General features: G+C 29.9%; 11 protein-coding genes across 16 annotated transcripts; 5 read left to right on the top strand and 6 right to left on the bottom strand.

Annotated features, from left to right (window-relative positions):
- Window positions 1–35: 35 nt before the first annotated feature.
- Kap3 (kinesin associated protein 3) lies at window positions 36–4,131 on the bottom strand. 3 transcript variants are annotated; one of them, XM_076390991.1, is made up of 16 exons: window positions 4,036–4,131; window positions 3,800–3,917; window positions 3,544–3,712; window positions 3,263–3,466; window positions 3,051–3,187; window positions 2,654–2,981; window positions 2,409–2,587; window positions 2,062–2,331; window positions 1,773–1,991; window positions 1,534–1,699; window positions 1,345–1,470; window positions 1,184–1,282; window positions 978–1,063; window positions 715–901; window positions 544–634; window positions 36–463 (listed from the first exon to the last, which is right to left on the bottom strand). In XM_076390991.1, the coding sequence occupies exons 1-16, from the start codon at window positions 4,059–4,061 to the stop codon at window positions 325–327; spliced, it is 2,544 nt and encodes an 847-aa protein (XP_076247106.1). In that variant the 5' UTR covers window positions 4,062–4,131; the 3' UTR covers window positions 36–324. The 3 variants fall into 3 exon arrangements, with proteins under 3 accessions (XP_076247106.1, XP_076247104.1, XP_076247103.1); XM_076390989.1 differs by having other exon boundaries at window positions 37–463; window positions 1,178–1,282; window positions 3,550–3,712; window positions 4,036–4,130; XM_076390988.1 differs by having other exon boundaries at window positions 40–463; window positions 1,178–1,282; window positions 4,036–4,129.
- Window positions 4,132–4,916: 785 nt separating this feature from the next.
- On the top strand, window positions 4,917–5,562 carry LOC143186665 (inosine-uridine preferring nucleoside hydrolase-like). Its single transcript, XM_076390373.1, has 3 exons — window positions 4,917–5,108; window positions 5,190–5,478; window positions 5,534–5,562. Exons 1-3 carry the CDS (start codon window positions 4,917–4,919, stop codon window positions 5,560–5,562), a joined length of 510 nt encoding a protein of 169 aa, XP_076246488.1.
- A 186-nt stretch (window positions 5,563–5,748) lies between these two features.
- On the top strand, window positions 5,749–6,114 carry LOC143186664 (uncharacterized). The gene has a single exon (XM_076390372.1). The coding sequence runs from the start codon at window positions 5,884–5,886 to the stop codon at window positions 6,112–6,114; it is 231 nt and encodes a 76-aa protein (XP_076246487.1). The 5' UTR covers window positions 5,749–5,883.
- Window positions 6,070–7,125, bottom strand: LOC143187058 (uncharacterized). The gene is made up of 3 exons (XM_076391006.1): window positions 6,857–7,125; window positions 6,500–6,682; window positions 6,070–6,384 (listed from the first exon to the last, which is right to left on the bottom strand). The coding sequence occupies exons 1-2, from the start codon at window positions 6,972–6,974 to the stop codon at window positions 6,516–6,518; spliced, it is 285 nt and encodes a 94-aa protein (XP_076247121.1). The 5' UTR covers window positions 6,975–7,125; the 3' UTR covers window positions 6,070–6,384; window positions 6,500–6,515.
- Pdss2 (Decaprenyl diphosphate synthase subunit 2) lies at window positions 7,007–15,560 on the top strand. Of its 2 annotated transcripts, XM_076390997.1 has the most exons (6): window positions 7,007–7,041; window positions 13,681–14,035; window positions 14,122–14,250; window positions 14,317–14,518; window positions 14,596–15,018; window positions 15,098–15,560. In XM_076390997.1, exons 2-6 carry the CDS (start codon window positions 13,698–13,700, stop codon window positions 15,251–15,253), a joined length of 1,248 nt encoding a protein of 415 aa, XP_076247112.1. In that variant the 5' UTR covers window positions 7,007–7,041; window positions 13,681–13,697; the 3' UTR covers window positions 15,254–15,560. The 2 variants fall into 2 exon arrangements, with proteins under 2 accessions (XP_076247112.1, XP_076247111.1); XM_076390996.1 differs by lacking the exon at window positions 7,007–7,041 and having other exon boundaries at window positions 13,360–14,035.
- On the bottom strand, window positions 7,375–12,591 carry LOC143187049 (iron-sulfur clusters transporter ABCB7, mitochondrial-like). Its single transcript, XM_076390992.1, has 11 exons — window positions 12,335–12,591; window positions 10,242–10,493; window positions 9,971–10,178; window positions 9,722–9,888; window positions 9,378–9,656; window positions 9,136–9,310; window positions 8,891–9,048; window positions 8,652–8,815; window positions 8,454–8,583; window positions 8,106–8,381; window positions 7,375–8,039 (listed from the first exon to the last, which is right to left on the bottom strand). Exons 1-11 carry the CDS (start codon window positions 12,512–12,514, stop codon window positions 7,788–7,790), a joined length of 2,241 nt encoding a protein of 746 aa, XP_076247107.1. The 5' UTR covers window positions 12,515–12,591; the 3' UTR covers window positions 7,375–7,787.
- On the bottom strand, window positions 10,546–12,058 carry LOC143187236 (SET domain-containing protein 4-like). The gene is made up of 3 exons (XM_076391328.1): window positions 10,806–12,058; window positions 10,681–10,745; window positions 10,546–10,610 (listed from the first exon to the last, which is right to left on the bottom strand). The coding sequence occupies exons 1-3, from the start codon at window positions 12,056–12,058 to the stop codon at window positions 10,546–10,548; spliced, it is 1,383 nt and encodes a 460-aa protein (XP_076247443.1).
- A 140-nt stretch (window positions 15,561–15,700) lies between the features above and the next one.
- Bet3 (blocked early in transport 3) lies at window positions 15,701–16,529 on the top strand. The gene is made up of 2 exons (XM_076391003.1): window positions 15,701–15,828; window positions 16,032–16,529. The coding sequence occupies exons 1-2, from the start codon at window positions 15,790–15,792 to the stop codon at window positions 16,527–16,529; spliced, it is 537 nt and encodes a 178-aa protein (XP_076247118.1). The 5' UTR covers window positions 15,701–15,789.
- On the top strand, window positions 16,433–17,960 carry LOC143187057 (E3 ubiquitin-protein ligase RNF180-like). Of its 2 annotated transcripts, none has more exons than XM_076391004.1 (3): window positions 16,433–16,570; window positions 17,182–17,370; window positions 17,518–17,953. In XM_076391004.1, the coding sequence occupies exons 1-3, from the start codon at window positions 16,538–16,540 to the stop codon at window positions 17,674–17,676; spliced, it is 381 nt and encodes a 126-aa protein (XP_076247119.1). In that variant the 5' UTR covers window positions 16,433–16,537; the 3' UTR covers window positions 17,677–17,953. The 2 variants fall into 2 exon arrangements, with proteins under 2 accessions (XP_076247119.1, XP_076247120.1); XM_076391005.1 differs by lacking the exon at window positions 16,433–16,570 and adding an exon at window positions 16,930–17,039 and having other exon boundaries at window positions 17,518–17,960.
- Window positions 17,961–19,340: 1,380 nt separating this feature from the next.
- Window positions 19,341–20,894, bottom strand: Red (LysM peptidoglycan-binding domain-containing protein red). Its single transcript, XM_076390622.1, has 5 exons — window positions 20,676–20,894; window positions 20,303–20,572; window positions 20,042–20,188; window positions 19,837–19,964; window positions 19,341–19,749 (listed from the first exon to the last, which is right to left on the bottom strand). Exons 2-5 carry the CDS (start codon window positions 20,477–20,479, stop codon window positions 19,509–19,511), a joined length of 693 nt encoding a protein of 230 aa, XP_076246737.1. The 5' UTR covers window positions 20,480–20,572; window positions 20,676–20,894; the 3' UTR covers window positions 19,341–19,508.
- A 485-nt stretch (window positions 20,895–21,379) lies between these two features.
- On the bottom strand, window positions 21,380–25,977 carry Cka (Connector of kinase to AP-1). Of its 2 annotated transcripts, none has more exons than XM_076390975.1 (11): window positions 25,485–25,977; window positions 24,860–24,963; window positions 24,571–24,756; window positions 24,292–24,481; window positions 23,997–24,161; window positions 23,788–23,917; window positions 23,519–23,640; window positions 23,219–23,397; window positions 22,796–23,130; window positions 22,389–22,700; window positions 21,380–22,305 (listed from the first exon to the last, which is right to left on the bottom strand). In XM_076390975.1, the coding sequence occupies exons 1-11, from the start codon at window positions 25,749–25,751 to the stop codon at window positions 22,136–22,138; spliced, it is 2,160 nt and encodes a 719-aa protein (XP_076247090.1). In that variant the 5' UTR covers window positions 25,752–25,977; the 3' UTR covers window positions 21,380–22,135. The 2 variants fall into 2 exon arrangements, with proteins under 2 accessions (XP_076247090.1, XP_076247091.1); XM_076390976.1 differs by having other exon boundaries at window positions 24,313–24,481; window positions 25,485–25,976.
- Between the last annotated feature and the right edge of the window lie 1,386 nt (window positions 25,978–27,363).

Below are 27,363 nucleotides of genomic sequence, written 5' to 3'. Positions count from 1 at the left end.
AAAGTCACATTAATATCAATTACATAATAGAGTTATATTATTGCACATTCTTATTATGAGATTGTAGAATGAGAAAAAATATCACATGATCATTTGAATTAATTTGTAAAATTATGCGACTAGAAATCAATTTAAATCGAACGTTTATGTATAAATTAAATTATTTTAAGAAAAATAAAATATAGAATATTCTACATTATGAGATCAGAGTAACTTATCACGTACACAATTGTGTTAAAGCTTTCTAAGATACTTTTGTAAATAAATAAATATACAGTGATTCATGTAAGGGTTGTTGCAAGACTAGTTGATGCAAATTACCTTTCATATCAATACATGTGAACTGTCTGATTCAGCAAATTTAACTTTCGAATTATAATAGAGATCTTCGATGCCAGAACCAACAGACATCCGAGATTTCGAACGTGCTACAAGTTCACCAAGATCATCAAAATCTTTGTATCTGAAATAAAAATATTAAAAAATGAATTTATTATACAAATTATGGAAATATAATTAAAATCTTATAGAGTGTAAATATACCTGCTAACTGGACGACTTTGATTTTCAGATGATTCTGATGAGTTTTTCATAACTGAAAACCTATCATCCGTACCAAATGACATTACGTTACCTATAATAAATTTAATATTGTTAAAAAAAGAACGAATAATAACTATGCGTAATGATATACATATAGTTACAAATAATTACCAGATGGAAATAACATTGTATGTTTTAAAAGATCACCATTCATGAATGGGGAAAGACTGTCATCTTCTTCTTGTAACAAATGATTAGTATTATCGTTTGCTATAGATTCAACCATTTCTAACCATTGTTGGTTGTGTGATCTAAATTTTTCTACTTTTATACGAGCTGCCCAATTCTTATCGCACATCTAAAATTTCATCATTAATTCGGTTTCATATTATATTAACAATTGATCACTGAAATTACTTAAAAAATATACTTACAGCAATGACATCCAAACATGCATCACATACTTTCCTAATTGCAGGATTTTTATCATGCATCAGATCTATTAAATATCCAGGTGCTTCTACAAGTACGTAAATACTTTAGTACTCATAATACAAATATTTTCGTATCGTTTATACACAGGACATTTTATTGAAGTTATTTATGAGAATGAAATAAAAAATTCGATTATTACCATTACCAGTCTCACGTATTAAATAGTCTCTTGTTGAATCATGTTTAGATATTTGATAAAACACATAGATTATTTGCAACACCATTTCATCATCCTCTTGTTTTGCTGTAAAAATTATATTAATTAAAATATTGATAGTTGTTTTAGATTTTCAATGTAATACATACCTTTAAGGAGTTCAATGAGAGACAACAATATATCAGCTTTACATAACAAACGTGCACAATCTTCATCATGAGCTGCTGTTCCCAAAAATATAACAATTTCAAGCACTAAGTCATCGGGTGCTTTACCTATTAAAATAAAAAATTATTAGAAAAGTCGAATCAAATTTTATTTATATGCCGAATAAATACCTGGAACGAGATTACTGCGTATCCAAGGTATCAAATCACAACGGTGGAGTATTTGTGAGTAATCCAAGTCAGGCAATTCTAAATTGCCCAAGACACCTACAACTTCCAACACAAAATCTTGAGAGTCTGATTGATTTAAGGCCATTGCAAAATCACCCACAAATTCCTGAAATTCGATAAAAACTTGTAATAATCTTAATTAAAAATCTGTATCCTTTAACAGTAAAATAGTTACATACAACAAAGCTTTCTTTAGTGGAGTCATGTTGAGAAATATTTCGAATCATTTTCATTATCAAAGGATCCTGGTTTCTAAATGCTTTTTTTATGAGACCTTGCAAACGATTATTTTCAACCATCAGTTGAGCGTTTCTACTATTGACTGCTAAGTTTATGCCAAGTGCTATTAATTCCAATTTCGGTTGCTCATCTTCAGTATTCAAAATCATGTTTATTACCTTATGAAACATTTGTGCATTAAATAGAATTATTCACAAAGGTTATACATAAAATTATTGTGATTCTTACCATTTGAATACATTCAGTATTTGTAAACATAGCTTTTACTTTATCATCCATACTGGCATGATACAATAATCCCAAAATTGTCGTTTTATTCTTAATATCACTTTGACCAAGTAGTTTAATTAGCTTTGGTAGTAAACCAACTCGTATCATTTTTGCTCTAAGCTTTGCATCAAAAGAAAGATTAAACAGCAACTTCAAAGTACTCAAAACAAGATCTGAATTGTTACTTTGTAAGAGTCTTGGTATTTTTTCAATGACATTTCCTTCTGCCTAAAAATACAATGTATATTAATAGATAAAAATATTCCGAGAATTGTTTATAAAACAAATTTTGTGTAAATTCTTACCATAAGATCTTTATTTTCACGGAATATAGACAATTTCTTTAGAAAAGCAATTACAAGTATTAACAAATCAATATTTGTTCTGTCCAGTGTTTTAATTAGCATACCAATTACATTTTTTTTACGCATTTTTCTCTCAACTTCCATATTTTCAGCGATATTTAGTAACAAATAAAAGGCCACTGTAATACAAATTTTTTATGACACATGAAGTACATTAATAAGGCAAAAATGTAAAATTATTTTACCTCGTAATAATTGTTCTTGCTTTTTTGTTAAACTTTTGAATTTTTTGCGATTTCTTTCGAGTTCTTCTTTTAATTTTTTTATATCTCCTTCAGTCACAGTATTAGCTAACTCATTTGATCGTTTTTTAATTTCATAATCTAAAGGGCTATCAGTATTCCAGATATCATCAATAACTTTTGTTTTCTTGTCAGAATTATCATTTCCGCTTGAAAAAAATGTTAAACCGGTAGTATTTTCAAAATGACGTCGACGTTTTTCCATATCCTCTTTCCACTGATCATAACGTCTTAATTCAGAATCAATAATGTCCATACATAAAGATCCAATCTAGGTTTAAAAATAAATTGTTCAGTATACAATATATTTTTTATGTATATTTTCTATTCATCTACTTACTCTATATTCAAGAATAATATTATGAAATTGGCTGTATGTTGAAAAACAGAAGAATATGTAGACAATATTTGTAGAAAGTTCCATGCTACGCTTCCAATCTTCTCTCAAAACTCTGGCTAAAGCACTTAACAGAGATTCTAAAAGCACAGACACCAATTATACAGTACAAACTAATACATATGATAATTATGTTAAAATGAAACATTCAGTACCATTTTTTGTTAACTCATGGAGATTATCAGGTACCCTTGCTAACTGTAAGATCAATGATGAACCTTTAATTTTTCCTGGTATTTCTTCATACAACAATTCAATGTAGCTATCAACATTACTAATGACAGCACGTTCTGTTTCCCCATTATCTGCAGATACAGAGTTTGATGATGCTGGTCTTGAAGGTTGAGAATTATTGTCACCTATAACAGCAGATAGTATGTGTTAAGTTATTGAACACAGTAGCAGGCTTACTTTTAAGAGATATTATTTAACTGACTTGTACAGCTTTCATTTGTTCGCCGATTTTGAAGGTAGTAAATCAGTTGTTCCACTTCCCGAAGTTTTGATTCATGTATCAAGGAACACTTCTCAATCACTTCTTTAGCTAAAAGTGATACATTTGTGTCTGCATTTAAACTTTTCAATCTAATTATTTTTTGACATTCCTGTATACACAAATAATTCATGATCACAGAAATTCCTTCGAATAGAGTTTACATTATAATCAATAATAGAGTATTTACAAATCTTACTTTACGATCTCCCAGCATAGGATCTCCCAATTCGCCCAAAATTAACGCTTCAACATCGTAATTCACTACCAAAGCTTTTTCTGTCGGATGCACATCCAGATTACCAGATCGTACTTTTCTAAATAGGAAAAATACTTTTGAATTATATGTAATCGAAAGATAAATACAAAATGTTTCGAAACTTACGTCAACTCCAAATGACAGTTGTAAAAAACACAATCAATGACAATGCTTACCGCTTCAGAAACTTTGCTTCGTCCATTTTGACGTTTTATTTGTGATTTAAATTATGAAAGCACGCCTGTCTTGTCAATTTTTTTAGAAATTATTTCATCTCCATGGGCAGCAAACTATGGACAGCCATTAACTACGATTCAAACGAGAACCCCACCCCCACCCTATTTTCGACTGTCCTACTGCTTCGTGAACTTACTATTAGAGGGCTACGTAAAATAACTATTTCTCACAAGTTCTTCTCTAAGGTTCAACTTCATAAAATATCCTAAATATGAATTATATTTGAAAAATTTTAGTAACAGAAAAAAATATTATCGATTTCATATTGAATTTATTTAAAAATATGAATTTAAGAATAAACGTATTAGAAATAATGAAAAAACTTTTGCGTAAACGACCTGTATTTAAAATATGTAATTGAATAGGCATGTAGTACGCAGTCTACCCTTATTTGGACGTTACATGTTAGTGCATGTATTGTATTTAATTTCATTTTAAAGTTAAAACCTCTAACGTAATTAATATTCTTCTTGGTTGAAAATGTTTGTAGCACCCGATTCAGATATAGTCGCTTCTGTATCGAAAACACTTGCCTCTTATCAATTATTACTTAATCCTCTTTTATAATCAAGTGTACATAACTATTATCAGACGATATAAAAAGCAATTAAACACTGAATAGAATATTAATACGTATCTAGTACATAAAATTGTCGGATCGAATAAATTAGATTATGAATTAATTATTCTTTGCGTACTACTTGAAGAAAATACCATTGAACTTGAAATTTATTTTAGGATTTTTATTTGGAAACATTTACAAGTGCAAGTGATACATCATTTTTATGTACCATAAAAGTTAAAATATTTCTCAGCTATAATGACAGAAAGAAGCTTCATTATTGACTGTGATGCTGGCGTAGATGATGCATTAGCATTAATAATATTAATTGCTGCTCATAAAAAGAAACAGATACAAATTAAAGCAATTACTTGTGTCAATGGAAACACAACAGTTGAGAATGTGGTCAATAATGTGTTTAGAACACTAAATGTTTGCCAAGTAACAGATGTAAGTTTTATATTATGAATATTCTATTAAACTTTCAATGAAATATTAATTAAATCTTCTTTTTTATAAATTGCTTTCTAGATACCAGTCTTTCAAGGAGCTCATGCACCTTTACTTCCAATGCAAAATGCTAATGATCAATATCATGGCAGTGATGGTTTTGGAGACGTATATACTACTAAAGTAGAGATAAATAAATTGCAAGAAGAACATGCTGTGTGTGCTATGCATAGAATTGTATCAGAAGACCCAAATAAAGTTAGTATTATATGTCTGGGTCCATTAACAAACATAGCACTAGCCATAAAGCTGTATCCCCAATTTGTTCATAATGTACAAGAATTTTACATTATGGGTGGAAATGCAACAGGTAATTTTTCTTCTTTTTTTTTCTTCATTTATTTCATTGTACAAAATTGATTCAGACATAAGTGTTCAAGAAACTTATTATTAGCACAGGGTAACATAACACCACAAGCAGAATTCAACTTTTATACTGATCCAGAAAGTGTGCACATAGTTTTCAATAATAATAAAAAGCCACTATGGTTATTACCATGGGAAACATGTTTGAAATCTCGTATTTCACATGTAAGTATAACATGTAATATAATTGCAACATTTAACAACTATACACAAATTAATTGAATTCTCTGCTTTGCAGGAATGGAGAGAAAATACATTAGGCCAAATAAATAAGCCCTGTGTTCAACTTCTGAATGATATTGAAAACGGCTGTAAGAAAATCCGAAAGAAGCGTTTTCCTACTTATATTATGTGCGACGCGATTTTAGCAGGGATTTTATTGAGACCTGAAATTGCTAACGATATAGTATCATATCATGCTGATATTGAGTTAAGTGGTAACAGAACAAGGGGTCAAGTAGTTCTTGATCATTTATTATCCAATGAACCTAATGTGTTTCTAATTCAAAATTTTGATTCAGAAATATTTAAAGAGGTTTTAATCTCTTCTGTCAATATATATGATGATACAACAACATAGTAGAATAATAAAATTAATAACAGTATAGAATACTACATAGAATCACATATCTACATACATGATATAAATATGTACATATGCATTTTTATATTTTATCTATATTATGCTACAAAAGCATAAGACAAAGTATAATTTTATGTACCATTGTGTTATCTTCAATAGGAATGTTTAATCTTCAACTATTAAAACAATGCATTATATTGTACTACATAACACAAATGTAGTACCTTGTTATCTGTTATATTCATAAATATATTTACATTCCATGACCTGGAACAATACAATATTAACCATAAACAATATGTCTAAACCCTTAACAACAAAGCCCGCGATATCGCGTGTCCGGCAGCGAACGTGTATATAAAAAGCACACTAGGTTATGTACCTTCATAGAAGATACTTTATAATTGTGGTTTCACTAAATTCTGACATTCTTGAAACTGCCTTCTCGCCTCTCTATTTGATTGCAACAATTCAATTAATTTTGCGTGTATGTCATCATTCTTCTGTTCAAGGTTATCCAGAACAGAATTCAGTTGATCCAACTGAGCGTTTAATGCCTCGAATTCTGTAAATAAAACATTTTTACGTAAATATTTTACAGGATAACAGATATACACATTTAAACGTGTTTTAATCGAAGAAAATTTATGGTAGGCTGTGCACAAGTTTTGTCAAACATTAAATAAAATGAGGGTGTGGACATTGTCATAAAGTTTTTCGTGAAGAAATGTATCGTTACCAGCATCATTACAATTTTTTTCATCTTCCTCGTTTTCCCAGTCACTCCCGTCATCGTTACGATGATTTTCTTCCGGCTTTACTGCGTTATAGACCATATTTTCTTCTGCCATTTGCATCGACTGATACCGACATTGAGACTGGTTCAAGGCGTGTCATATGATTACATAGCAACAATTTCATAAGGTATTTCATCGGCTTATAAGCCAGAATGAATAATTTTACTTTGTTTTTCAAGGGTGATAGAAAAATTCCATGGTTATAAAATATTAAGGAAATTCATTGCTTTCACGTTATTGTTAGATTATGTTCTAAATTTATTTTATTCTCGCTCGATACATACCTATATCGTTTATTAATAAAACGATACGACATCCACCTTCAAGATATACAGAAATTGAAATAAATTTTGTTTTTATTTATTCAAACGTGACAATTCTAAGTGGGAATAGTGTAAAAAACTTAAATTAATGGAAAGTAGCTGAACAATTCCATAAATATTAATAATATACATTTTATTCACATATAAATAAACACGCGCACTGCACGTGCATCACTATAATACAAGTTTTAAATAATACAAATATGAAACAATCTTAAATACATATACTCTGATAATGTCACATTAAAATATATTATTATTCTTTAAATTATTTTTGATATTTATTACTGTTGTTACATTCAGATTAGAAAGTCTATTTTAATTAATGTTACGTTTCTAAAACCTTGAAATAAAATCCTGTATTCAAGTGTGTTTCATATTAATACATCACATATAACAATTATTTCATAGTTGAAAGGAGTTGTTCAGATAAATGAAAATGAATTCATTTAAACATGTTTAAAATGTATGCATTGTTCCTTAATAACACATTCTGAATGTCAACACTGTACAGACATTTTATTACCTGTATATTACACGATTTATAGTTCTAAGCTCCTGGAATTCCACAAGTATTATCATTTTCATGCTTAGACTTAAGCATTCCTATGTGTTGGGTTCTCCATAATTTACTATAGAATGAATTTGATGTAGCTAGCAAACACTCATGTGTTCCTCTTTCTACTAAAGTTCCATTGTTTAATACTAAAATTTCATCTGAATCCATAACAGTGGACAAACGATGCGCTATAACGATCGACGTTCGTCCTGTAGTCGCTCTACGTAATGCTTCAAGAATATTCTGTAAACATATTACTTGTATAAATATTATTTTTCTTATATTATTTCAGCATTAATGCAGACTTACGTGTTCTGTAATAGAATCTAGAGATGATGTGGCTTCATCGAAAATCAGTATTGGACTATTCTTTAAAATTGCTCTAGCAATTGCTACTCGCTGTTTTTCACCGCCACTTAATTTCAAACCACGTTCGCCAACAGGTGTATCGTATCCTTTTGGCCACTTCAGAATAGAGTCATGTATATTCGCCATTTTTGCGGCTTCATAAACTTCTTCTTTCGATTTACTCAAATTTCCATACTGGAGATTGTAGAAAATACTTTCATGGAAGAGCACAGTGTCCTAATCATTCGTTAAAATTATTATAGTAAACAGATTTTTGTAAGCTCGTTTTTTATTGTTTACTCTACTTACCTGTGGTACAATTGCAATCGACTTTCTTAGAGTATCTAAATCTATATCTTGAACATTATATCCACTAATAAAGACACCTCCGGATTGTGGTTCAAAGAATCGATATAATAATCTTACTATCGTCGTTTTACTGAAAATATGTGGTAATAATTATTATACTACTTTTACTTAATAGTATATATCACATTAGTGTCTTACCCACAACCAGATCCTCCAACAATGGCAATCTTTTTTCCACATGGAATGGTAAAACTGATATCTTTAAAAATAGGTTTGCCTTCAACATATTGAAAATTAACATTTTTGAACTCAATGTTTGAATTCTTTGGTGTTATGTTGAAGTACACTGCATTCTCTTTAGTCTATTCAAATACATAAAAAAATAATCAGTATTGTATTAACAAACGTTTAACAATGTTAAGACAAAGTAGAAATACCTTAATAGCTGTGTCCATTGTCATTAACGTAAACATAGTTTGCATGTCGATAAAAGCTTGTCGAACTTCGCGATATACTGAACCCAAAAATCCCAAAGGAACTGACAATTGGAATAGAAGTGCATTAACCATTACTAAGTCTCCAACTGTCATAGTACCTAAATTCATTTCATTTCAAATTAATATTAAAATTACTTATCATTTAATATTAACACGTATTTTAAATATAACAAAGATTACTTTACCTTGCATAATATCCTTTGATGCTAATACCATTATTAAACTTAAGGCAGCACTAAATATAGCATTCTGTCCGAAGTTTAACATCGCCAAACTTGTACTCGTTTTAAGCGACGCAGCTTCATATTTTTTCAATGACTCGTCGTACCTTTCCGCCTCAAATTTTTCATTATTGAAGTACTAAGAAAAAAAGTGCAACACTGAATCATAAATGATTTTAACAACAGACAATAAATATTTACCTTACCTTTACAGTTTCATAATTAATAAGCGAGTCTATTGCTTTGTTTCCTGCTTCATTTTCTGCTTGGTTCATAAAAATTCTGAATTTCGTTCGCCACTGCGTGACAGCTAGTGTAAATATAGCATAAATCCCAACACAACCAAGTGCGATGGATGCATATTCCCCACCGCATTTTAGATACAATATTGTGCTGACTAGACCCAACTCGAAAACAGTGGGTATAATATTAAATACCATGGCGTTTAACACAAAATTTATGCCACGACTTCCTCTGTCTATCATCTATAAAAAAATTCAAATACAATAATTATAAGTAGCAATAACAAAATGTACAAAATTTATCTTACTTTAGACAATGCTCCAGTTTGTCTAGACAGATGAAAAGCCATATCCAAATTGTGTAAATGTAAAAAAACGTTCTTGGCTATTTTTCGAATAGAATGTTGCGCAACTTTCGCAAACACTGCATTTCGTAATTCGCTAAAACCAGCTGCACCAGCACGTGCTATACCATCTGTAATTATTAAAACAAAATATAAGTTATTGTTAATGATTCATGTATAAGAAATGCTTGCAAAAGATTGCACTATACATACATCCAATAAGTAAGGATGTTGCTAGTGTTGCAGCCGTTTCCGGTGCAGTCCCTACACTTAGAACTGCGCTGCTTCCAGCTGCTATACTTTGAGCATTAAGAGTATCTACTGCATATTTGAAAATAAAAGGGACGCCGACATTCAAAACTTTGGCACCTATGAGTAAACCAACAGCTATTTTGACCCTTTTTCTTATTTCTACATCATCCTGAAAATAAACATAATAAATACGAAATATTATAATATAAATTAATCGTTTGATATAACTTACTTTTGGCCAAATGTACCTAAGCATTGCTTTGATCATATCTGAGCTATTAACTGGTTCTCTGTCTTTTATATCAATCGATTCCCGACTTAGACTGGTTACACCAGGATGAAAGCAATCTCTTTTTGGTTGACCCCATTTTCCTCCAATAAATCCAGAAAGTATTGATGGAATCTTAATGGGAGGCACAATAGATTTTGATTGTAGTAAGCTTTTTTTCTTCTGTGCACGATCAATGACATTTCCACTGCAACACTGTAAAAATATTTTTTCAGAATATTGATATTTCTATAAATTTTAATAACAATTACATAAGTAATTCATATAAAAATGAGTATTCTTTATTGATAGCATAACATAATTCTGTTAATGCTTTAAATATTTGCATTTAAATAATGAGAATTAAACAAAATTTGATCAACAATTAATAGTTTTTTATTACAATAGTACAAACATTTTTTTATATGTGTGTTACAAATGATTACTGTTTTTTTAATTATATATATTCTTAAAAATTAATGAACTATACACATATTATTATAGGATTCATTTAATATTGTAACATACTCTTCCACAAGATTTATTGCAATTAAATAACACTGAGTATAATGTTCAAGGCTTTTCATATTTCTAAGATAATTTGTCATTTCACTCTTTTTTAAGTTTAAAATTTTTTTTGCTGCATTATATGTGTTGAATATATCTTCCATAGAAAGGGAATCCCCATATATTTTTGTACACCACTGTTCTTTTTGTAAGTTTGTATTTAATATAAATAATGTTGCCTTTGCATTATAATTTAAGCCTTCTCTTGTAAATGCCATATCTTTTTGTAAATTATTATCCACAATAAAATCTAATTTAAATTTTGGAATGTTAAAACAAGTTTGTATATCATTAATATCAAAATAAATTTCATCTAATGGATTATTCTGTATGAAAAACCCATAGTGAACATATAATTTAAGGCTATTATGTGCACCATAATTGATAAAAACTTGTGATCCTGCATTAAAAGAATTTAATGTAGTAATTTCATAAAATTTATTACCACTTTTGTCAGTAACCACTGATGCATGTATGGTGGCATGAATATCATGATTAAACAAATCTAAAAAAGGAGCTAAAGCTATATTATTAGGATGCTTAACATTAATAAATATACCTCGATTTTTTTCTATATGATATGTATCTATATAGACAGATCTTGTATTAACAATGTAATATGCCCATTTATATCTTTCAAATGTAATTATTTTGTTAAAATGTACATTACAGTGAGGGCACTTTACATTTAAATTCAAAGCATTCATAGATCTAATTATGAATTGGTAGTCTTTTTGTATTTTATGAAATTCATACATAAAATCCAAGATAAATGTTGGTAAGAGATTCTTTTCTTTCTGTGTGCAAAAATCTGGGTTTGTTAAAGTTCTAGGAAGAGTATTAATGTAATGATACCATTTTGACATGCTTCCTAAATGTGATTCATATATAAGAAACACTGATAATATACACTGAGCATTATAATATTCATTTTTTGAAAATATAACTTTAATATTGCTTTGAGATATGGTAGATGATGTTATTAACATTGTATATGGAATTTGGATTATTGTATCATTGGGTTTAATATTTTGTAATGTTTTCAAACCTCTACCCGTAATAGAAAAGTTTGATGGAACTAAATTACGAATTGACAAGCAATTATTTGTTAATAACCAAGATTTTAGACGCATCAGATTTTCTTCTTCATTTTCTGCTATTTCTTTAACACATAACTTCTTCTTTTGACGACGTTTTCTTGATGTTCTACCCATTATGTATATGTTATATCTGTAGAAGCAACAAATATCTTGATATATAATGGCTATTTAACTATTGTTGCTTAAACATTTATTGTAATATCTGTGTCAATAAGTATTCATTACTTCAATATCATCGTTATTATTTTCGTAACATAAAAATATATACTAAAATAATGACAGAAATATGAAAAGCTAGTAAACGTTTAGTTTCGTTGTTTTTAAAAATTGTTAATAAAAATTTACAATATTCTACAAATTATGAAAGACTACATGAAATAGAAATATTACCCTAACTCCAACAGCTGAAAATTTGGGATTTCGCGTTGAAATGTGAAAGAAACCTCCGTCAGAATAATTTATCTGTCTTCGAGATCTATGGGAGCCTGTTGTAAACGACTTAATCCAAAATTTCCTTTCATTCTGTCCAACTTGTGGAAGACGGCGGCATAAAATAATGCTTAACATCATAGAAATAATTATTCACAAAGGATTATACAAAAACGATAAATTCACAAATTAGGTTATTGGATCATTGTACGGGCACACTTAACTCATCCATCCGCACTACATACTGTACTTCAAAATATAAATGTAATTTGCAATGCTATACATAGACTATTGCAAATCTCAGTCACGTGTATTCATATGTCAACTACCCTACATTTGCCTCCAGAGGATTATTTTTATTAAAATTATTCGATCTTACTTAACGTTTGTAATACTTTTTTATAATAAATAATACTCGTATAAATTTTACACAGATATACGTAGTTTAATACCTTGAATAATCTTTTGATAAATTTTAATATTTGTTAGGCAGTTGAGGACCGAATAAAAATAAGAAATGAAATTTGAAATTCCCGCACAAATATTTGAAAGGCAATTCACAACGCGATAAATTTCATCGACATGAAAACTAGCTTTCATATAACGAAATTATTCCATATTTTATTATTCTACTCAATGCTGGTTCAAAGACCTTTGTTTAATATTATTCAACTATTGTGAAGAAAAATGCTTGGGCAGCTTGAGATAAAATGTTAAAAATGGTACATTAAAATGAATAAACTACAAAATCTTTCAAATTTACAGATTATTTCGACTAGGTCCCTTGCTTTACTCAATCTTGGAAATACACCGATACCAACAAAAATTACGCTATCAATTGATATTTATAAACCAGTTGGGAAACTTAATTTTCAAAACTTCACAATAACTTTTGCCTATAAATAGCAATTGTGCACGAGCTTAAACTTCATAGGAATGCGCACAATGCAGATAAATACCGACAAATTATCTTTGCAACCGCTTTTCAGGTTACCGATGTAGCTGATGTAGCCTTACATGCCTTTAATTAAAAAACAAAAAAATGCACGTGAATTACCATATACTTTGGTGACTGAATTTAAAATTAATTACGTAAAAAGGCACATTAGTATATGGTGAAGTACATATGTAACTTCGCGAGAATAGTCTTACGATCTGCAAATAAATAATTTTGTTAGTGAGGTTGGATCACATAAGTTGAGAGCAAGAATAAGGTCAAAAGTGAAAGTTTTGAAACGTCAATCATGTCCGTTATACCTGTTGAATGCGTGACCGATGTTAATGTTGAGAGAAAACGAATTCCACAGGTGCGTTCAGTAGAAAAATGTCTACGAGCAAAATTGTTTCTACCTTGCTGAGAAACGGATGTCTGCCAAGGTCGGTTCTCTGTAGCGAATACAATGTGCACTACAAAGAATGCAGAAATGTGTACACGTCCGCGGAAAATAAATTTCGTTTGTACGAGTTCAACAAAGTGGAGGCGAAACTCGCGGGAAATCAAAAGCCAGATTGGAACAGAGCTGTTTCAGAGGCAGAGAAGATTGTTGGATATCCTACATCATTTTTGAGCCTACGATGGCTTCTAAGTGATGAAATAGCAAATGTGGCATTACATTTGAGAAAATTAGTAGGATCTAATCACCCTCTGTTGAAAACAGCCAAGTAAGTATTTCACTGATGCATCTTCTTTGTGCTTAGAAGTACTTCAACCTTTGTATACTGAGTTTTGTTGTTTTTGCTTATTGCAGGAGTGTTATTTATAATGGACGCAATAATATGCAAGCATGGGGTCTTATAGTATTGTTGATATCAAAAGCTGCTGGTCATTTAAATGTAGATGATATAGAAGAAGATAAAGCAGCTGGGGTGTTGCATAGGTATGAATATAAATTACATAAAACATGTACAGAAAAATAAAATTTGTAAATGAATTTGTTATTTAGTCAGCGAGCATTGGCGGAAGTTACTGAAATGATAAGGACCAGTCATCTTGTTCATAAAGGTTTAATAAACATAGGAGCTGATGCACACTTAGAGACCTCAGAATTAAATGATATGAATGTTGGTAACAAAATTGCATTATTAAGTGGAGATTATTTATTAGCCAATTCTTGCGTGGAATTAGCAAATCTACGTAATCAAGATGTACGTATAAACACTATATATCAGTATATATAGATTTTAACTGTGTGGATTAACCGTTCTATCATAATTCTATTTAGATTGTAGAATTAATGTCAAGTGCTATACGAGATTTGACAGAAGCAGAATTTATAGGACGTAGAGATAGTCAAAATAATCCTTTGCCTTCTGTACCACCTGAAGATCGTACAGATTATGCAGTGAAAGAGTGGACTCTAAGGAATGTGTTGAGTGCTGGCTCCTTACTTGGAAAGTCTTGCAAAGGCACATTAAAATTAGCTGGGCATAGTAATGAAATACAAGAACAAGGCTATAACTTTGGGAAACATTTAGCATTAGCTTGGCAAGCTTGTTTGGATTTAGGTCCATTTATTGCCAAAGATCAGATTGTACCCTTTAGTCTATGTTCTGCACCAGTTATGTTTCATATTGAACATGATCCTTCAATTCTAACAGAAATTGATAAAGGTTTAGAATCTGTAAACAATGTAGATTACACTAAGGTAGATATATTAACTGTTATTTATAATAAAAGTAATTTTTTTTTTAAATAGAATATAATTTAAACAATTTACTGTACAGGTTCACAATATGGTTACAAAAGGACCTGGAATTGAATTATCAAAACAGTTGCAAAAAAGACATTCACAAAGGGCAATGGAAGTTTTAAGCGTGTTTGAAAAAAGTGATGCAAGGACAGCATTATCCAATATCATAGCAGCTATGGGAGACTTCTAAAAAAATGACTCAAAAAAAAAAAAAACACTAACATGTATATTTCATATGACTGCCCAAAGATCAGTTCAAGGACTCCGTCCTCTGTTGAGTTTTCAGTTTTAACATAAACTATAAACAGACATATAAAGTTTATATACAAACTGTATAATTATAAACAAGTATTTAAGTAAATAATTTGTACCTTATACTGCACAATTGAAATAAAGGGTTTTCTATCTTTTAAAAAAACCCTTATTAATTGTTTGTACGTTGATATTATAAACTGTTGAATTTTATAATAAAGAATGTTTATATAAACCTTACTGAACATTGAATCTTGATTTTTTTATTATAAACAATTTTACATATATATGTATATGTAAGTACAATTATGACCTGACATATGTCAATGGATTATATCTTTAAATATAGAAATATACGTCTAAAATGACGTAATTATAAATCGAAACAATCTTTCCAAATGAAATAAAGTTATCGACGAGGTCGGAAATACACGATAGTGTCATTTTCGAACGGTAAAGAAAGCACACGTAAAAATGTCACGGGCAGGCACGAAACTTGATTCGAAAAAAGTTGTAAGTATACGATTAATAAGCTGTTAATGTTTATAAAATGATTATATTCATTATTCATTCATACTGTACTACTCAGAACAAATATCACCAAATGCATATTAAACTGCAATTAAGGTTAACACGAAGTGTATTTATGTCAACAGTTTCATTGCGAAAGGATTTATGGTGTACGATTAGAATCTAAATAGAATTATGACTTTCAGAATTCCGAATTATTTACACTGACCTATGGTGCATTGGTGGCTCAATTGCTAAAAGATTACGAAAATGTAGAGGATGTAAACAAACAATTGGAAAGGATGGGCTACAACATGGGCATACGCTTGATAGAGGATTTTCTTGCACGAACTGGGTCTGGTCGGTGTTACGACTTTCGAGACACAGCAGAAAAGATACAGACTGGCTTTAAAATATTTTTGGGTATAACACCCACGATCACAAACTGGAGTGCAGCTGGTGATGAGTTCTCTTTGTGTTTCGAAGCCAATCCATTGACAGAGTTTGTAGAGCTGCCAGATCATTGTTTAAATCTAAAATATTGCAATATATTAATTGGAGTGTTAAGAGGAGCTTGTGAAATGGTACAAATGGAGATTGCTTGTTGGTTTGTACAAGATCAACTTAAAAATGATAATGTAAATGAACTACGTGTGAAGTTTATTAAAAGATTAGAGGATGCCATTCCAGCGGGTGAAGACTAAGTAACTTAATGTATATTATATTACACTATACAAAAATTAAGGTAGATATAATTAAAGTAATCTTATGACCTTATTTTTCATGAACATATTTCATTATTTATAATTTATTGTATAGTTCTTTTCTTCAAATATTACCTATTTTTTGTAATTATTAATTGTAATAATTTAAATTTTTATGTGAAAGTTAACATAGAAACTTCGGTATAATTTAAGTTCTATGTTATATTTCAAAGTACATAAAGAGCTGTAATATGTTAATCTTTTATTGTATTACATAAAATTATACATTTTATTTTCAATTTATATAATAAATACATATATAAAATTCAAGTCATGCACATGTTATTTAATACGTTTTATTTCGCGATACATTGCTCATAATAGATAATCACGTCATACGCTTGCTATAGTTGTAATAATTAACATAGAAAGAGTGGGTAAAATCTCATATACATATATAGTAATGTCGATAATACTTTTGTGTTAATCTTTACATGTTTCGTATTTTATGTATGTATATTAATCTTGTGAAATGAACGTATTTAACTTTAGAGTTTTCTCGCATGTTTATAACCTTCAAAATTTCGTACACAATTATTCCGTAAATATTTTTTCAAGATATTTATCATAAATGTTTTATAAAATATCGTAGGTAATGGAAGTAAAGTGTAAACATTGTAGAAAGGATCTCTTCAATGAGGTATCAACGTGGCTATTAACTTCTCACGGTGAAATAAAAAAGAGTCTTATGGATGTAGGGTGTGGAGTACATGATTTAGAATCTTGTTCGTATCTACCTGCAGATAACATTCCCGAATGGATCGAATGTATTATAAATCAAGTAAAGTTATATTTTGTTGAATACTTATATAATTGTATGGTAGCAATCAAAATATGCAGTACTATATAAAGAATAAATGTTATTTCAATGAAAATAAGACATATCAATATTGTAGAACCCATATAAGGCAATATGCATTTGTTACAGGAATCTTGGACAAAGGGTAGACTGCACTGTCCCCATTGCAACAACCGTATAGGTTCATTTAACTTTGTAAATGAATTGAAATGTGATTGTGGACAATTCATAACACCCCCAATCAGAATAACAAATAGCAAAGTAGATATTTTATTTGATATAAAATGAAACTGTAGGAAATAAATCAAAAACTTTATATTTTAAGATTTTAACATCAATTTTAATCACTTAATTTGTACCTAAAAAAAGGTGCTTAATAGATCAAATCCCTTACTCATAAGTTAATTATTTTCAGTAGATTCAATTAGATTTTGAATATTCTTTATTGCATGTTTAGATATAGATGATTTTATCAACAATTAATATTTATTTTACATGTGTACATAACAGTTTGAATACTCCTTAAAGTTATACATATGCTAAAGTATATAAAAATTGTGTACACCTTACATACTCAACAGTTACTAATTTACACTAAAATACAAGTAATAAACTACAGCATGTACATAAAACATTTCCTTTCTAAAATATTTACAGTTAATTATTAATGCACAGCATTAAAAGTAACATGAATTAATTGTTATGAATCCATAACAAAGTGAAAAAATAACTTAGACCGTATTACATGTTTCTTGTAACTGCCTCTTTTTACATATATATGTATATATCTATAACATAAGAAATAGAACAATAATGAAATAGATCATAAATATTATCAGTAAATAACATTAAACATATAACAATGAAAAAATATTAAATATAGACAACACTAACAGGTACCATTTCTTCTTCGATAAAATCTTTATTCATTGCATTAACAGTAAGTTTATATAGCTTCAAATGTAATTACAAACAATTGAAATTATTGAATGTAAATTCACTATCTATTTTTAAGAATTCAACCACCATTTTTATGAAACTAACTTTTACAGAAATTTAAAGAGTTGAGTAAATTCAAGAACAAGGTATTTCGTTTTACAAAAATTACTTTCGTAAATATTTTATCAATATTATTTGTATTAAAATAATTTGTGCAATATGTAAAAATGATGTTCAGATACTCGTAGTTTTTTTCATATTAAATTCTACAATTAAAATTGTTAATATTGCATTACAAAATCGTTTATCATGAAATTGTAAATGATCATTGAGTACTGGCATTGCAATAATCATTTGTTAGAATGCATTTGTTGTTCGTGAGAAGTTGTTGGAAGAATTTAAGTTTTTCAAAGAAGCAAATGGAACAAGTGATTCATTATCCAAGCTGCATTTACTTTATCTACTTAACGTTTAATATCCTAAGGAGAAAATATATTATATTGATAGCACTTTACTGGGAAGACAAACGAAAATATCATACTATATAATATTACACTAAATCGTAGTTTTTATATGTACTATCGCACGAAGGTTTTTCGTATTATAGTCACTAAGGAAACAGCTGAAATAAATTCTAAGAAAAAAAAATCCTAAGTACATGAACTTCTATATTATTGTCCATGAAAGTATCAAACAAAATTTAATTTCCAAAGATTATATAGAAATTTTCATAAATAGTGAAAAAATCTTAAAAGAACCATAACAGAATTATTGCAGAATAGATTTGAGTTAAAGGCACATATGGTCCACTAAGAAATATTGAAAATATTTCAAAAATATGCTTGGACAATATGAGAGCTAGTTGATCCATTGTTGATAGTATTGAAACTACAAGAATACAAATGGTCAGTGTTATTGTTTGCAAGAATCTTCAGTCAGAGAGAGAAAGAGAGAGAGAGAGAGAGAAAGAGAAAAAGAAAGAGAGATAATTCAAATTATTGCAGAAAATTTATAAGGAAGAATGAGTATAACTTACATTAGTACTGGATCAACCAATTTTAAATATAAAATAATCTCCTATTATTTCCAATATGTTACTCAGTATCCAGTATATTTTATCCACAAGCTCTTTAATGACACTGTCAATTCTGAATATATTATAGTCCAATTAAGTTTAGTTGCTACAACTGGAATATTTCATCTTGTTGTTGCTGAAGTCTTTGCAATGATGTCTTCACTTTTCTACCCTGAGTCATAACTACAGCAGTTGGAAAGTTATGCATATCACTAGAAGATGATGGTCTTAATGGCTCTGAAGTAGATGAGATTGTATGTGCACTTGAAGTCATTGGAAATGAATTACGTAACTTAGAAGATGCTCTATGTCGTTGTACGTACATACTGTTATCTTCAGTGCAAAATCTGAAGTACAAATTATTAGTAAACTCACATTAAGATGAATAAAAGTGATTATATTACACATACATTAATTACTAGTGAGCAACTTACTCACTATTCCCCTGAGTACGTTTGACTTCCCTCTTAGCATTAGCTATAGAAGAATCCATTTTAGCTAAAAAATCATTCACTGAACTATCATCATCTATGGATGATGCTATTGAAGATGGACTAGAAACCTAAAAGCATATTTCAACTTTATATAAAACAAATTAATGATTCAATAAAACAAAGGTTTATTTAGAAACATGCTTACACTTTGAACTGTACTATGATCAGTTTCATTGGTACTATCAACAGATAATGTCAAAGGACTTTCTGAGCTAATTGGAATAAGCAAATGTTCCCTTAAAAATAGACTATCAGAGGCCCATAATCTATTTACCCTTCTTATCTGTTCAGTCTGTAAAAATGGAAAATAAAAGAAACATATAGGAACATATATTATAGCGACTTTTATCACCTATTTCCTTAGTTGTCAACTAGCAATGTGTAGAATAAAATAATGGATTCATACTGTAACTCCATATTTTAGAGCAATTCCTTGAAGCGTATCAGTTGCTGATACAGTATGTTTCACTAAGTTCTCAGTTCTTGTAATATGTTTTGCTGTACTACCATACTTTTTTAATGTTTTTCCAGTATCCCTTATACACATTCGTTCTTCCATTTCTCTCGCGCCATTTCGTTCCATCCTTAATTCACAAACAATATCGACGCCTGTATTTCTCCTTGATATTTATGGGAAAGAAACTCGGACACACTTCAAGCAACATAATCACATAACCTATTAAAATGCATAAGAGGATTTAAGTTGCACCTAATTAGTGTTTCAGAGATAAAACTTATCATTGATAACATATAAATAGATATAGAAAAATCTTACATACACTGATTATAATGCAAGACGATTATGAATTGAACATGAATTAAAATCTAATCAACAAATTGTAAGAACTTCTAAAATAGAATTGCATTTCGAGCTATAAAAAGCTATACATTTTATTTTAATGTATTTTTCTCTCTTTTTTTTTATAACTGTATTTTAGAACCTTAGAATTTTAGTCACGAGAACTTTACGACAGACGCACTCAAAATGCCTGCTCAGCTGATCCAACGTGATAATAGTTTGTAAAAGCCTTTAACCTGAATGATAGTGCTTGCTGCGTTTTGATTGGACAGTTAAAGGGCGTTACACACATATACACGCACATGATGATGCAAATATTTAAATAAAAGTTAGAACATGAAAGAAACTCGAAAAAATATCGGCAAAGTACTCCTAAAACTTTGATATTATGTATATCTTTTTGTAATTATACTATGTTAACACATCTTTTTATACATTTTGCTTTCTAACAGGAACAATGTTTTATTGCTTAATCTTGTTACATAACGGATTTATCTTAAAAGAACGCAATCATTTCTGTTCACAGAACGTAATGGATGATATTTTTATTTACGAATGTATTTTCACTGTTAAAATTTTAAGTTTGTTATATATACCCTTATAATTAGAATTTTTTTTTGAAAAAAAAAAAGAAAGAAAGAAAATAATAAAAATGGAATTAAATTTTAATAAAAACATGTTAAGTATAGTACGTTACACAATTCATCTATTTTTAAATACAATATATTACAGAGAAACACACAGTTATAATTTACTGTTATTAATATTATGTCTCTTATGTTATAATTAACTTATGATTATTATTTTATTATTATTTTATTGTATTGTTGCTGCTTTTTCTGTTGTTACTATATGCCAACCTTGATAGGTATATATAAGGTAGCATGAAAATTATATAATGGGAGACTAATTGATGCATTTTATTTAGGACAATTTTATCCTCACATAGTACGTATTAATCTCCAGTAGCTGTGCAACAGTAACTGTAATATTGGTAATAAATAGTTAACATAGGGATAAATATTATGCTACTGCGGCAGTGTGCTTCCTGGATTCTGGGTAGGGGTATTTTCTTTGTCTAGGTATCGGAACTATATCGACTAATATTCTACAAGTCAGACCCCTTCCGCTATCCCAAATAATGTAGCTACTTAATGAAGATTCCGTCAATAAGCAGCATTTATATTTGAAATTACTTGTTTCGATAACTTGTCGCGGACAAGGGTTATGTGCAAATCTTCATTTGTTTTTAAACATGAATATCTATACGTCCCAATTTGATTTCTCTAAAATGGTATTTCGAAGGTAGAACGTTACAGGTTACAACGAAATTGGAAGTGTAACACGTACAGGGTAAAACTATGTAGAAAGAATGAGTACAAAATCTGTTCCACCTGATGTATGTTTGATAGTAGAAATGTATAGTACTTAATTTACATCTCACACATATACTTTGGCAAGAGCGTCGGCTCCTGCGCTCGCTATAAAAGGTCGCGTTGGATGAAATGCTACATCTAAAATACTTTCGTCAAACTTCTTACGATGTGCTGTTATTTCTTGAACACAAGTCTTATTATCCATGTTCCATAATCTTATACTGCAATCGTGACCTGAAAGCATATTAATAGTTCAATGACTTGTAATAACTGAGATATCGATGATATGCACGTTTACGTCATATTTGATTACTCACTTCCTGAAAGTAGATATAAACCATGGGGATCTACAGCGAGACTAGTAACTGCATCCAAGTGAGCAACCATGGCATGAGCAAGAGTAGCTGATCGATGATCATAAAAACGAATGTGTCGATCTTCGTGGGCCGCGACAACAAGCGGCAATGTCGGGTGTGTCACAACACGGTTCACGCCCTTTGTTTCATTGGCCTCAAGACGTGCTACACTTTCACCAGTTTCGGTATCAAATACCACGCAAGCCCCTTCGTAAGCTACAACTAACTTACGTGGCTCATATCTTACGAAATCTACTGAAGTTGGTATGCCATCTACGAGAAAATCAGGAGAAAGCGTTTATGTTAAATTTCACCGTGTGCAACATCTTTACTTTCCTTCAAAATATTTTACGCAATTAGAAATGTACCTTGTTCAGAGACATATGTGCGCAATAGCGGAGATGATTTATTTTGCGGACTCCATAATTTTACAGTTCCATCAGCACTAATCGACAATAATTGCGATTGATACATACTTAAACCCCAAACTGCATCTGTATGTCCTTTTAATACTTGACAAAGGACACTTGGTTCGTATGAGTTATAGGGATCTAAGTTAGGTGATAGAATTGTCCAACAATAAATCATGCCGTCTAAACCACCACTGAAGCATTGATTCCCTGTACTAGACATAGCTAAACATAGTACAGGACCAGTATGCGATCTGTACGTGCATATTGGTTCTACGTCTAATGAAGCTGATCTGAAACAAAGTAAATAAAATACAAGAATTATTTTTTAACGTTGATCCTAAAAAACAGTACTTCTAATTTTTTGAATATTTAATTTACTTTTTGGCTGGTAGGGTCTTATGAAGATTCCATAGTTTCAGCGTATGATCATCGCTTGCAGTTATGAGAAGAGCTTCAGTGGGATGGAAGACGAGAGCTCGAACGGCATCGAAATGAGATCGTAATGTATATTTTGCATTCCATGTTTTCCTGAAGGTTTCCTTCATCGTGGCCTCCATCTAGACAAATGAATAACAGACATGTCATTTAAGATGTATTTGTTACATAGTTTTGTTACAATTTGTTACAATTACTTTGTTACAATTGTTAAATAGATTTACAATTTATAACGTAACTTACATCATATGATGTTTCTGCTTCATTGTTCACACACAATTGTTCTAATTCACCCAACTCCAATGTGGAATCACCTTCTTTGTTTGGATGTCTAGGATCTTGCTGTAATCCTCTATGTAATGCATCTGAAAATTTGTAAAACTGTAGATCCCTAAATAGTGGTAATAGCAATCGATGCAACTTATCATTACAAATAAACAATTTTCAATAATATTGCAATACTCATATAATTTAAATTCTTCAATGAAATCTTAGATGAGGTTAATACTAACTCCATTCAGTTGAATCCATTTCTAAATGAATGGAACCTGGCGGTGACTCTTCAATTGCTGTGAGAAGATTTAATTCATTTAATACTTCTTCTGCTTCTGCATCAACATCATCCGGTAAGAGCATAGATGTCTGAAAGTAAAATCATTTAAAAAAACGTGTAATAAAATTTATTATACAGTAATGTTAAAAAAAAGGAAAAATTAAGTACCTTATTTGGCTTGGGATCCATATTTGTATCAAAAGTATCGTCCTCGACGTCTCCTTCTTCTTCTTCCATATCCATATCTGTATGAGCCAGAAACTCAAAATTTGCCATAACAGCTGCTTCCGTATCTAATATTATTGCTTCCGGTACAAAAGATTCTTGCCGCTTCTAACATGAAAAATAAAGCATTGTTACCACAAGGTGTTCATATTTAATAGTATTGTATACTAAATAGATCTTATTTATATAAGTTCCCGTTGTATACTGAAATTATGCGAAAAAATAAATAAACACAAACAAGCCATTTTGTGAACCCGACCCCTGAGTATTCAAAAGGTTTTGCTTCTTTCTTCGATGGTTCATTCCCATTCAGTGCAGGAGTATTCATATCTTCTGAGTCCGTGTTATTGTTCAAGCCAAGTAGAGATTTCACTCTGTTCGACCGTACATCTATTATAGTATCAGTGTAACCAATTTCTTGTAAGTATCTAAAAGATGAAATGTAAATAAGTTACTAGCAAGAATAAAATTATTCATTGTATATAAGAAACATGAATGAATATCATCTTTTACTTACTGTCTCAAAATCTGGCGACCTCTTCTCCAACTGATGTTGCTAACAGAAGTAAATGGAGCTTCCCCATCACCACCTCCTTCCTCTTCTGAATTTGCACAAGTACTACTACCTTCTTCATACACAGGAGGTTTCATATCTCCTTGAATTACCAAATCAGTACCATATTTTAACTTGTGATACCTTGCTCTGTAAAAGTGATCAGAAGATTGCACAATTATCAAATATGTATACATATTGTTATAGCTAAGCTTGATGTCTTATTCATAATTTTAATTGAAGGAACCCTTACCGTTCTTGCTTAAGTGCATATTCTAACATCTTTATTCTTCTTACTAAATCATTTTTTAATTTTTCTTGACCTTTCCTTTCACCTTGTAAAAAAGCTATCCTAGCCTACAAATACACATTATTATACTTTTTACATATACATAAATTTTATAATTATCTTAACAAAAAAAAGTAATAATTTATTATTCTATATTTTTTATACAAATATAATAAAACAAAAAAGAAAGTCTTATAAATTTCCATATATACATAGTTTAATAAAAAATTACAGTCTTTGTCACCATACAAATGATATAGACTGTGTACATAACTGTATGTTAGTATATGTTTCAATTACGGCATAACAACTTTTAAAATAACAAGGTGACATTTACTCCACAAAGCTTTAACGGACACAAAGTAAAGAAATACAGCCATGAGATAAATATTAATTTAAGTTACAGTAATTGTCTGATTGAACATGTCCATGTGAATTACATTACGCTATTTCATATTTTCCGTATCTTCAAGCTAGTAGTGTTTTTACAATGTTTCTGTCACATGACAGGTGAAGTGACAATGAGCGAGTACCTTCAGGAAGCGCAAGTAAATACGTTGAAGAAGTTCGCAAAATAAATAAGCTATACCTGAAATTCTGCTCTATCGAGTTCCCATTGCGATCGTTCGAGCTCGAAACGAGCCCATTCATGCTGAATAAAGTGTAGAATGCCAGGCATAGAGTATTGTGGTATTTGATCCTTGGCATCGCCATTACTACCGTTGTCACTGCCCTGATGTTTATTGTTCGTCAACGAAACGTTCGCACCACTGGATAACTGTCCATTATGATTTTGAGATGTAGAACTGGAGTTATCCTCCATCGTGCAAGCACAAAGCTGGCTCGGTACCTTCATTTCATGACACGGCAGCCATTACAACAACTTTTCTTTCCTCTGGAGCCCAAAGAGTGCTCTCCCGTCGGATAATGTATTTCGATCGAGTCGCGAAAAGAAGTAATTAATACGCATGCGGGCGTATTAGATTTCAATGGAACCGATATGCTTTACGAGGAAATATTATCATTTGTTAACTTATTTACTGTACAATCCGATCAATTGTTTAACTAGTTCCGAGCAGCAGAAAAGTACTATTTCCTTCTTTACTTACATCCACCATTCTTGTAATGTATTCAGGTGTATTCCACCGAAGCTTCATACCGGCTTTCTATGAGCGTCGATTATGCTTTAGTATTATTGCGGAATGAACAATTACTCGTTGATGCTTAATCATACATTATTATATGTATAAAAAATGTCAAGTTGTTTTGATTTTTAAACGTTAATAGTATGTATTTGGAGTAATGCATGTAATTGGAAATTCAATTAATCAGGAAGATACATTCGACAAATACTTTTTTATGGAAGATTTATTTATTAATATTAACAGAACAATGAATTCTTTCTTATTTATGTCATTTATTTAAGAACAGATGATTTTTATTTTCATGTGTTGCAAGGCTGATTTACAAAACTCTCAGTTCAGAATCTATAAACATACAATAATGTGTGTGATATTATATTGAAAATTGATAAGCATTAATACTATAATTTACCATTAAAGTGTTCTAAATATAAACATATGTTATACATACAATGTTATATATTATTTCATTTTCATTTTTTTAACTTTTATACAGAAAAGTTATTGTCACTAAGTAAATGTAGTTATTTCGTGAATAGAATCTTCTTTTTCATGAAATTTTGATATGTTTTCTACTTAAATGATTAGATTTATATATAAAAAAAAGAAAAAATGTATGTAGGCTTGTAAGTGCCGCCCTCTATACACCGAATAATTGCTTGACAGAATACGCCCATAACACAAAAAAAATTATTGTTCCAATCAGTTGTATGATTAGAAATACAAGTTGATTGTTAACGAATATTTTAATATGTAACATTAACACATTAATACATGTTTAAATAAATAAACAGTATGATATTTTCAGTGAGGATAGTATACTTTTAAACTATGTGCAACCACCTTCTCTGACTCATCACTAAAATAGTCATTCTTGTTTTTACATTCTACTTATGATGTTGTTTTCACACTTTGTAGTCTTTATTATTGTCTTGGATAAATTCTTATTGTTCATACATTCCTTTCCTCTTGATTATTAGGAAATTGAAATGTACGTATTAATCTTTATGTATACATACCCACATATCTACTATATTCTATCAGGGATGTGTAAATACAATGAAACAATAAAATATTTATTTTCAGTTGTAATACATGCCTTATATATTATATTTTTTTACTAAACATGAAATATTCTTATACATACATTATATAATACATGTTAAATACAAAGGATTCAAAATTAATATTAACAAATAGTCAAAATTATAGTAATGTTCAAATAAAAAAAAAGATACAATGTAAAGGTCAATGTAGATTGTATGTACTATTCTGCATAAATGTATCTGTCTCTAATCTCAATTGTTCTAACACTAACATGGTCTA

This window comes from Calliopsis andreniformis, unplaced genomic scaffold, assembly GCF_051401765.1.
Source record: "Calliopsis andreniformis isolate RMS-2024a unplaced genomic scaffold, iyCalAndr_principal scaffold0022, whole genome shotgun sequence".
Lineage (NCBI taxonomy): Eukaryota > Metazoa > Arthropoda > Insecta > Hymenoptera > Andrenidae > Calliopsis > Calliopsis andreniformis.
This window is presented reverse-complemented; position numbering and strand designations above follow the sequence as displayed.